Raw genomic sequence first — 11,874 nt, 5'->3', positions numbered from 1 at the left:
ATAACCATGCACTATTATACTGCTCTCTTTCTCAATAAATTTAGTGGGCGTTTCGACATAAGAATTGTAAAATTATGAAAAAAGGGGAAAACAAATTCAAGTAAAAATGGTATTTGAAAATTAGAATTGTGTTTGGACATGAATATAATTTTGGGTTGTTTTTTAATTTTGTTGGGTAAAAAATTTGAAAAACAGTTTTTTTGAGTTTTTAAGTTTTCGAAAAATTCATCTTCAAAATATTATGGCCAAACACTGATTTCGAAAAAAAGTAAAAAAATTTCGAAAAAAAGTAAAAAAACAATTCATGGCCAAATGGACTCTTAGCGTGGTATATTCTCGTTGATTCGATAGGGACTAATTTAAAGTTTTATTAACTTATAAATACTAGTTCTACTATCTAATAAGAGAGAGTTAGCAGGCGGTTGTACGACATGTCTGCTTGGGCTTCTGAGGGGTATTTGGTCATTTTAGTTGAAATAAAGCTATATGATTGGTTGATAGAGAATCTTACTCTAGGCACCTTTAAAACTTTTGAGCACTTTGACAAGTTTAGCCCTCTGCTTATATCATCAGTCATCACCACATACTTTCTTTGTACAACCTCACATGGACCCCACAATGAAAGCGTGTTTGACCTCGGACTGGGGCCTCCTCTTCTGCTTGACCGGGTGAAACTTCGGATCCATGATTAACTTGTGAGTGGTTATTTCCCGTGGTATCCCTATCATATCGAGGTGGGACCAAGCAAAATAATATTTGTTAGCTATAAGAAATTGAATGAGTTTTTTCCTGAGCTCGGGGTTTAACCCCGTGCCTAGGTATACCTTTCGATTGGGCAAGTGTTCACTTAGTACGACTTGCTCCAGTTCCTCGACCGTTGATTTTGTAGCGTCGGAATCATCGGGGACTATGAAAGACCTGGGGACTCCGCAGTCGTCACCCTCGTCTACCCTCCGCTCCTCCGATTCTGTCGAGGTTGGTATCGGTGATAGCTATTTGGCCCCATTTTCGACCACCGGATTCAGACCCTTAGATACCGAGAGTGCTGACGCCGAGATCGCCTCATCGATAGCGAACATCTCCCTTACGGCCGGTTGTTCCCCGTAAACTATTTTGATTCCTTCGGGCGTCGGTAATTTCAGCACCTGGTGCAATGTCGCAGGTATTGCCCTCATGTTGTGAATCCATGGCCTTCCGAGCAAAGCGTTGTATCTCATATCCTCTTCGATCACATAGAACTTGGCTTCCTGAATGGTTCCGGTGATGTTCACCGGTAGTGTTATTTCCCCTTTAGTGGTTTTACAGGCCATATTGAACCCGTTTAGGACTCTGACTTGGGGTACGATCTGATCTTGTAGGCCGAGTTGTTCCACGACCCTCGATCTGATGATGTTGGCTGAGCTACCTGGATCAATCAACACACGTTTAACTCGATATTTATTTATGAGTATCGATATTACCAGTGCATCATTGTGGAGTTGTGCGATCCCCTCTGCGTCTTTGTCGTTGAATGACAAGGTTCCTTCAGGTAGGTAATCTCGAGTTCGTTTCTCCTTTGTGATGGAAAGTTTGGTACGCTTCAGCATCGGTCCCTAGGGGATGTCGACCCCACCGATGATCATGTTTATGACGTGCTGAGGTTCCTCTGGTTCGGTTCGTTTATTAGAATCCATGTTCCTAAAATGGCTCTTGGCCTGATCACTGAGGAATTCTCAAAGATACCCGTTGTTGAACAGCCGGGCTTCTTCTTCCCTTAATCGTTGACAATCTTCCGTTCTGTATCCGTGAGTGCCATGATATTTGCACATAAGGTTAGGATCCCTTTGGGATGGATCGGATTGCAAAGGTTGAGGCCATTTGGTATCTTTGATGTGTTTGATGGCAGACACGATAGCAGAGGCATCGATGCCGAAATTATACTCTGAGAGCCTCGGTGCTTCTTTAGGCCCGATGGGTCTGTCGAAGTTGTTTTTGCTCATGAGTCCTCGGTTGTTATATCCTCGGTCATTCCTTCTTTCATTACTCATAGGGTTTCGCCCAGATCCACTGCTTCTCCGGTCCCTATTGTACGGTTGATATCGATCTTGGTTTGATCTAGGTTCGTGATCGGTGTCTCTCTTGACTCGGTCAGTGATCCTGACGAGGTGTACGGATCTGGAAGGGGTCCCGAGTTGGTCATCCTCGACCCTGATTTTTGATTGATACCGGTTATGGACATAGGTCCAAGTGATGGCTGGATATTCTACCAAGTTCTCTTTCAACTGCTGCGAAGCCAATGAGCTTCGAATGTTGAGTCCTTGGGTGAAAGCCTGAAAGGACCAATCGTTCGCGACTGGGGGCAAATCCATTTGTTCCATTTGGAATCGAGAAATGAACTCTCTGAGCATCTCGTTATCCCTCTGATTTACTTTGAAAAGGTCTGGCTTACTGATCTCGACCTTTATAGTACCGGCGTTTGCTTTTATGAAGGAATCTGCAAGCATAGCAAACGAGTCAATAGAATTAGGAGGAAGGTTGTGGTACCATATCATAGCTCCAGGGTCTCTCAGAATTTTTTCAACAAGACAGACTCGATCTCATCATCTTCCAAGTCGTTCCCTTTGATGGCGCATGTATAAGAGGTTACATGCTCGTTTAAGTCGGCCGTTCCGTTGTACTTAGGGATTTCGGGCATGCGAAATTTTTGGGGAACAGTTTTGGAGCTGCGCTCGGGGGAAAAGGCCTTTGAATAAATTTCTTGGAATCCAGGCCCTTCAATATCGGGGGTGCTCCTGGGATTTAGTCGACCCTGGAATTGTAGGTTTCCACCTTTTTATTATTGGCTTCGATTTTCTTTTCCCCTGTTTCTATCCATTTCGTCAATTCTTCGAGTAATTTCAGGATTTCGGGGTTAGTACCCGATTCACTCTCGCTCGTTTTTTTCGTGATTGGTTCGTTTCTGCCGATGACTTCCCGAGGGAGCTCGGGTTCATTCCTGCTCAGTGTTCGACCTTGGTTCTACAATTGAGTTATCGCCGTATGTTGAGCCTGTAGCATTTCAAAGATCATACGCAGGTTGATCCCATCATTTTCACTGTCGTGAGTGTTTTGGGCAATCAAATGCACTTCCCTACGCACGCTGTTTTCGGGGTCGGTAGACTGGTTTGTGTCGATGGCCATATGCGAATAGGCGTCAATGAGAACCACCACCAGGATTCTACCAAGATCGATCGGTGTTGCCTCGTTATCGAGTGCTACATTGTTGTTCCTGTCATGGTGGTTGGATTCTATGTCTATGTTTAGAGGAACAGATTATGGGTTTGGCATTTCGATCCTGACCTGAAATCGGAAACGCTTCAAAGAACAAGTGTAAAATGGGGTGTGTTATGGTGATTCGTATCAAATTGCCGCTATTATCCTTAGCCCCACGGTGGGCGCCAAACTATTTACCCTCAAAATTGGATAACAATTGAATTTGTTAGTGGTTTAAAGGATATGCGGATTAACTTGATACTGAACGATAAATTAGATTGCAATTAAAATAAATAATGATATATTAATTGCAAACCACACGAGTTGGATGATTTCAGCCTAGGAAAGCTGACCACCCTTTAGTTGAATGTACTTTGATTGACACCAAGATACCAAAGAATAAGAATTTAGAGGATAACGGTAATGTATTGCTTATGAATGTATGTCACAATGTACCTCATGAGTTGTGAGGCCCCCTTTATATATTAGAGGAACCTACTTTCTAAGATATTATTCTATTATTTCATAAAAGGTAAAAAGGTCCTTGATTTTCTGACCGTTTGTCCTTTTTTGGTACGTTTCGTGATTTTCGCCGTGATGTCCGGTTAGTCACGGAAATTTTCGACCCTTGTCGGGCAAGCTGGATATATGTTCCTTGAGACCGTTATAACCGGGACTGGTTATGACCTCGGTAAACTCGAAGGCAAATCTGGTGGTTCCGGTGACTAATCTGGTAAGGCAGGAACCGATCTTCGGGATTTTATCACCATCTCTCGATCCCAAATTGTCATGCTGGATGCTCGGTCAAATATCGAGTTTGATTTTACACGTATACAGAGAGACAATTAAAAACATGCAGTTTTGATTCAATTATGAGTTCTCCACAGAAAGAAGAGAGGCAAAAGATCGGGCTTGGCAAGAATTTAAGGTAGAAATGATCCTAGGTAGCCACTTTAAAGGGCTGCTATTTAGGAATTAGCCAGTATATCCTTAATTTCAGTTTTTAGGACAAAAATATCTTGAATTGTCCTGAAGTTAAGATTATTAGTTTAAAATTTTAGGATAAAATAAGTACTGATTAATCTCTAAATAACATCCCTAAATATCACTCAAATTCGGATATATCCCCTTTATGTTGCTAATGACATAGCCCACGTTGCTCAAACTCTAGCCTCGTACTTGCATACGGTGCCAAGGGAGAATTTTTGATAGCGTCAAATGAGTTGCGACTCCACAATATAATGCACAAAAGTACCAAAACTGCATTCACGAATGTGACATATGTCACAATGCCTTCAACTTGCCTACCAACCTTGAATAGCATGAAGACGAAGCCTACTGATAAATGATGAAAAGTGCATAATTGTTAGTATATTTGCATATTAATTCTTGTGTGAGTCACGGGAGATTACATAGTTTTTGAAGTGAAATATGCTCATTATGTGTTTCTTATGTGTAGGAATGAGTTTGGATGATAAATGATCAAAAGATGACAATTGGACACAAAAAGGAGGAGATGAAAGAATTGGGAGCTCGTCCAATCTCATGCATGGCACGAAAACGGACGCGAAAAAGGAGAAAACTGAAGGCACAAAACAGCGAAGTGAAGCGAAGGCACGGATCGCTTCGCAAACTGAAAAAGTGCAAAAGCTAAGTACGCACCCATGGGCGCGCGACGCACGAAGGCAGACGCGGAGTCCAGCTCTCCTATCCGAGATTGAATTGTATTGGACCGTCCTCCACCCTACCAAGGTCATATAAATACACGCTACATGATTTTTACATACTTTTGGAGGAGGAGACACTACTTTGGGGTTACACAACACCTTTGGAGGCAAGAATACACTAGGAGCAAGGAGGAAGATTCGACCACGAGTTTTTCCTTTCTTCTTCCTATTTTCTATTGTTGGTTATGAATTTTAGTATTGTATTTTCACATACTACTATGAGTAGATAATTTATTATTTAGGGTTTTGATGGAACCTTTTGAGGATGAATTCTTGTTAAGTTTAAATATAATTTAGCCTTTGAATTTCTTTACTTGTTCAACTACGTGCTTATTTCTTTTGATTGAATGACCATCAATTGAATGTGCCTATTTATTATGTATTGCTTGGTAATGAGCACATATTTAGGTAGTTATTGAACAACGTCACTCCTAACGTATATGAGGAATCAATACGGCAGGTTTAAAGGTGAGTTTAGGAATAACAAAGCCTTGACGTGGTCATAGTGAGTGATAAGATTGTGCCAGCTAGCGTAGTTCGGGAGAATATATCTAGTAAATTGTGGTAGTTGCTCGGGAGAGAATGACGACACCTAAAGTGATCACGATCAGTAGAGAATAATTAGGCAAAATTATAGGAGACGTAGCGGGAAGGATTCCGACAATAGGGAAAATCATAACTCTAGACCTCCTTAATCTTATCTCCAACCCTTAGTATCTTTAGTTGTTAATTCACTCCTTTAATTTGTTAGTTAATTAGTTGGACATACGAATTTTCATATTTATAACTTCGAAATTGTTCGAACTTGTCTTCTTGGTGATAGTGAACAGTTGTAGCTAAACCTTAGTTCTCTATGGGATTTGACTCCGGACTTTTAGACCGGATTATATTTACAACGACCGCTTATCCTTTTTAGTACTAGAGTTGGGCGTGATCAAATTTTGGCGTCGTTGCCGGAAAACTAATGTTGTAGCTGTAGCTGTAAATATTGCTTAGTGTCAAGTTTGAATTTTTATTTTATTTTGTTTTTAGTTTTGATTTGTGAGACATGGCATCGTGGAACTATGAGAGTTTTGATGTTGAAAATTCTACTTTTGATCATTCTTATGCATATTGTGGAGGAAACCACTCATGTCAGCAGAGGCGTATCTAGGATTTCAAGAGCATGGGTGCATCATAAGCGCTAGAGACCCGAGTTTCCGAGACGATGCCTAAGAGATATATTGTTGGTTTTGGAATTTTAAAAGTCAAAATAAAGACTAAAAAGAGAAGGATAAAAGATAAAAAGAAAATGTGTAACCTATAAAAAAGGAAAAAAAAAACAAAAAATGTGTTTAATTAGAAAAAAAGGCAGGGGCATGGGGATTCAACCCTATTTATTAATTAAAATATAATTTAAAAGAAAAAAGAGTAGAGGGATCGAATCTCTAACTAAAAGGCAGAAGGTGCACCTCCTTACCAATGTACTAAAGTGCTCACTTGAGCTTGGGTTCACCCGTGTTAATTTAAGTATTGTTGTTGAAATTCACTAGTGCTATATACATGATTTTAGGGAGAGGAGGATGGGTTCACGTGAATCCACTCCCTCCCCTGCATGTCAAAATTATCAAAATATTTTCGAGAGCGAGTTAAGTGCACCAACTCAATCATATGTGTGGAATGTGTGTGATATGTGTGGTGATCAAGATGGTCACTTTTATGGTTGTGCTTATATTTTGTATCCTCCCCCAACCCCTTACTATGATGGTTCTACTTTTTCTTGTGAGGTTAACAGGAACAAAGAAATCGGGGATGACGATCTGAAAGAGATCAAGGATATGCTAAGGTACCTTGTGAAAAAAAAATAATGAGACACAACTGCAAATACAAAGGCAAGATGCAACTATTCGCAACTTGGAGGCTCAAGTGAGTCAACTAGTTGAAACTTTTAATGCTCAACATGTTAATATTATGGATAGTAGCCAGGAGTAGTGTGTATTAGAGATAGAAATTGAGGTGCCAATGGATGGGTCCAAAGTAGAACACCAACAATCTATCCAACTAGAATTTGAGGATGCCGATGTTGAATAAGTAATACTAGAGTCAACCAAGGACATTTAGGATACAAATTTAGTTGACTCTAGTGTGATTGCTGTTGAGGATGTCGAAAATCTTGAAGTTTATGTATTTGAGCACGATGGATCTCATTCCAAACACTTCTCTACAGTATGTTCGGATGGTGAATTGGAAATTGATCCGTATGAGCATAAAAATGAGTCAAGGGAAGAGCTAAACGAGCTTTATATTTTGAAATTTTCAAGGCCGCCTAGGAAAGGTGACACTCCTCGATCGAGAGCCAAAAATTACATTAGAATTTATTTAATTTTTGGCTCGTAAGAATTTGTACCGCCCCAGGAGCATAATCGTAAACTTGAAGCAAAACTTGGGGTTCAATTCATAAGCTCGAGGTAGAGGCAAAAAGTGATTCGCGTCGTGCCGCGACGTTAAATCAAGCGCTTGTTGGGAGGCAACCCAGTTTTTTTTTTAACTCATTTTTTTTTGTATTATTTGTGTAGTGTCATTTTTTTATTTCTCTAGGAGTATGGGAAGCAAAGTCATTGGAATAAAGCAAAGCAAGTGAGATGGTGAGAACTAAGTGTGGGGTACCCGCACAAAGAATCAAGTTTGGGAGAAATCTGAGTACCTCATGAGCTGCTAATGCTTCGGCCTATGGCCTACCAGGGAGTTTCTTTTACCCTCGTGTATTTATGGGTGTACAGTAGGGACAATGGACAATTTTAAGTGTGGGGTGAAGAGACTATTTGAGAAGATTCCTATGCTAGTTTAGTTGTGTTATTTTATATGTGTTGGAAAAATTGAAAAACAATAATTAGGTAGAAATAATCCCTTTTGGTTTTTCTTATGACCACTGTTCTTTTTCAAGGGACGACTCTTCGAACCAGATAGTTTTTTTTTTTAGTAGAATTTTCAAAAAAGTTTGGACTTTTCCCAACAATGGACTTCCTAGACAGTTTTCTTGAGGGTTTAAAGTCTAAAGAAAAATACAAAAAGATTTTTTTCTTTTTTTTCAACTGTTAATGGAATAGGAAGAACTTGAGTATCTATACTTTTTGACATGTTTTATGTTGGGGCTTAGAGCTGGAGTATTTGCACTGAGTACTTTCTTCTTTATTCTTGTGTCTATATGCCTTGAGAGTATATGTGTTTCTTTTGACGCTTGGGCTCGTCTATTGACTCCTTTTACTTCATAGTGTTTGGATTATATGATGACTGTGCTAGTTGCTTTAACTTGAGAGTCGGGTCTGAGCCGCCCTGAGTAAGTCATGTGCATTATGTGAGGTGAGATATTTGGTTGTACTTTGTGTCATCCCGTGCTAGTCTAGAACTTGTCCTATGTATGAGCTGAAGCGAAATAAGTAAGCTTTGCGAGTCTAGAAAATGATATAGGTGTTTCTTTGATTGACCTATGAGCTACTTGCCTACTAGTGATAAAATTATCCTTTGTTAGTCCATTTGAGCATGTAAACCTTTTCTTTGGTATCCACATTACAAGACGAATCCCTTTTGTTCTTAATTAAATCTTGTTGAACCTTTACCTCCGAAAGCACTTAAGTCGCTAGAAGAGAAGAAAAAGAGATTGGGTAGTTTTTGAGTGAAGCCATAGAAAGAACAAAAGGTGCATGTGTGTATTAAGAGAGCCACTAGCTGGAAATACCAATTTATGGAAGGTGTTGAAAATATTTTGAAAAAAAAAAAAGAAATAAAAAGAAAATACAAAATAAAAAAATTCCTCCAATTCACTTTGATATGTGCTAGTGCTTATGTAGGTGTGCTTAAAGTCAATGGGCTACGTTATATACGGTTTCGTAGCGATATGTTGAGTGATCATGAAGTGGATGTGCTTAAAAGTTAAAGTATATTGTATTAAAAGTACTTAGGAGGGTTAGTCACTATTATCCATATCTATCATATCCGTCCTTTAGCCTACGTTACAACCCATGAAGACCTAATTGATCCTAGACATTGCGAGCTTAAATTAGTAGAGACTTATATTACGGGTAAGCCTATGGTACGAGCATTGGGGGCACATGAGTTTCTTTATGAGAGTGAGTGAATTCTTTCATTATGCGAGTCCTTAAATTATACTTGAATTCATATTTGAATGTGTGGACTGATTACTCTCTTTATTTTTTTGGTGAGGGCACATGCTTTATAACGGATTGGTAAGGGACTCGTATCTTTAGTCTGCACAAGAAATGAGTCATAAAGAGGAATGTAGTGGAGTCAATTTTTGAGCCTAGGATGTTAGAAGAGTCACACAAATATTTTAAATAGTCTTGGCATTGGTCTAAAAATGAGGAGAGTATGAAGAGTCCTTATGTCGGGTTCTAAGGATTAATATAAACCATTGTCATTGGTAGAATGCTTGAGTATGTTATGAAAAGTGTACTTGCCGACATGCGGCTGCTCGAGGACCAACAAGAGTTTAAGTGTGGGGTGGTGATAAATGATGAAAAGTGCATATTTTTTAGTATATTTGTCACAGGAGATTACGTGGTTTTTGAGGTGAAATATGCTCATTATGTGTTTCTTATGTGTAAGAACGAGTTTGGATGATAAATGATCAAAAGATGATAATTGGACACAAAAAGGAGGAGATGAAAAGAATTGGGAGCTCGTCCAATCTCATGCGTGGCACGAAAACGGACGCGAAAAAGGAGAAAACTGAAGGTACAACATAGCGAAGTGAAGCAAAGGCACGGATCGCTTCGCGAACTGAAAAATTGTAAAAGCTGAGTCCGCGTCCATGGGCGCGCGACGCACGAAGGCAGACACGGATTCCAACTCTCCTATCCGAGATTGGATTGTATTGGACGGCCCTCCACCCTACCTAGGTCATATAAATATATGCTAAACATAATTTTTACACAATTTTGGAGGAGGAGACACTACTTTGGGGTTACACAATACCTTTGGAGGCAAGAATACACTAGGAGCAAGCATGAAGATTCAACCACGAGTTTTTCCTTTCTTCTTTCTGTTTTCTATTGTTGGTTATACATTTTAGTATTGTATTTTTACATACTATTATGAGTAGCTAATTTATTATTTAGGGTTTTGATGGAACCTTTTGGAGGATGAATTCTTGTTAAGTTTAAATATAATTTAGCTTTTGAATTTCTTTACTTATTCAACTACGTGCTTATTTCTTTTGATTGAATGGCCATCAATTGACTGTGCCTATTTATTATGTATTGCTTGGGAAAGGGTACATATTTAGATAGTTTTTGAACAACGTCACTCCTAACGTATATGGGGAATCAATACGGCAAGTTTAAAGGTGGATTTAGGAATAACAAAATCTTGACGTGGTCATAGTGAGCGGTAAGATTGTGCCAGCTAGCGTAATTCGGGAGAATATGTCTAGTAAATTGTGGTAGTTGCTCGGGAGAGAATTACGACACCTAAAGTGCTCACGATCAGTAGAGAATAATTAGGCGAAATTATAGGAGACGTAGCGGGAAGGATTCCGACAATTGGGAAAATCATAACTCTAAACCTACTTAATCCTATCTCCAACCCTTAGTATCTTTAGTTGTTAATTCACTCCTTTAATTTATTAGTTAATTAGTTAGACATAAGAATTTTCATATTTACAACTTAGAAATTGTTCGAACTTGTCTTCTTGGTGATAATGAACAGTTGTAGCTAAACCTTAGTTCTCTGTGAGATTCGACTCCGGACTTTTAGGCCAGATTGTATTTACAGCGATCGCTTATCCTTTTTAGGACTAGAGTTGAGCGTGATCACCTACCCTCAAGGAGGATTTCTTGTTTGCAATTTTTGGGTTCACATGTAATTTTCATGGCTGTGGCATTCAGGTCATCTTTTCGGCACATGAAAGTTGGTTTAGGTTGGGTTAAGTTAGACAGTTTTATAGTGATAGAAAATGTGACTTCACTCTGCAATCAACTGAATGTCAATGCCCTTTGAGAAATCAACTCTATTGTTTTCTTGAAATTTAAAAAGTATATTTTTATGTAGTTTTAAAATAAATTATAAATTTTACTACAAAAGGAAATAATTTTACATCATCAAAAACAACAATGTGTCTCCAGGAGATTAATTCTTTGGAACGGTCAAGAGCCTACCTTAATGCTCAAGTTGATTCTTTGAGAATATTGATACAACAAAAAGAAAAGGAAATGAAGTAAATGTAAAGAAACTTCTATTTTCTTTGAATCAGTATTTTTCTCTAAAGATGTTTAAGTGAAGTATGTATGCCCGTTAGAGATGTTTTCCATTTGGCGAAATACATAAGTTGCCACCTAACCTATGGCCCAAATCCACCTTACATATTTTTTGTGGACGATAATCATATTACACACGCAACCTTTCTAAAGTGTATCTAGTACACACCTCTTTTGACCAGGTCCCGTAAAAAGTTCATCCGTGTATTTCACACGTTTGACTTTATTTTATAAACTTGACCCACTTATTTTTAACCTCTTATATTATATTAATCAACCCGACCATACCCGACCCATCTGTTAAAAAGGGTTAAACCTAATTTATCCCAAATTAACTCTCATTTCTTCATATATCTCTAAGGAACGCTAGTGAAAGCGATTCCGACGACTATCTCAAGCAAGGCTTTCATCTTGTATGGGAGGTGGATTTATGCGATTTTAGGTTAGTAATTTTCTTCTCCCTGCATTACCCGTTTATTTTAGTAGTGGGTGGGTTGAACCTAAAGTTTTTTCGAAATTGCTTCTATTTGCTTTAGGGTTTTCGGACTTTTTAAAAGGGGAATCTTTTGTCATTATCGATATTACTGTGAAGTTGTCGTGTTGTTGCCTTTACAGAGAGTTTTTTATAAAAAGATTTAATTTGTGTTTGCAAACCGTATGTAAAG

General features: G+C 38.8%; 1 protein-coding gene across 1 annotated transcript; it reads right to left on the bottom strand.

Moving 5' to 3' along the window:
* Positions 1-1,712: 1,712 nt before the first annotated feature.
* LOC138908690 (uncharacterized) lies at positions 1,713-2,531 on the bottom strand. Its single transcript, XM_070199370.1, has one exon. The coding sequence runs from the start codon at positions 2,529-2,531 to the stop codon at positions 1,713-1,715; it is 819 nt and encodes a 272-aa protein (XP_070055471.1).
* Between the last annotated feature and the right edge of the window lie 9,343 nt (positions 2,532-11,874).

The sequence above is a fragment of the Nicotiana tomentosiformis genome, chromosome 3 (genome assembly GCF_000390325.3).
Source record: "Nicotiana tomentosiformis chromosome 3, ASM39032v3, whole genome shotgun sequence".
NCBI lineage: Eukaryota > Viridiplantae > Streptophyta > Magnoliopsida > Solanales > Solanaceae > Nicotiana > Nicotiana tomentosiformis.
This window is presented reverse-complemented; position numbering and strand designations above follow the sequence as displayed.

Excerpts from the sequence above, each read along its gene's own strand:
- LOC138908690 (XM_070199370.1), bottom strand. The coding sequence starts at position 2,531 with ATGATATGGTACCACAACCTTCCTCCTAATTCTATTGACTCGTTTGCT.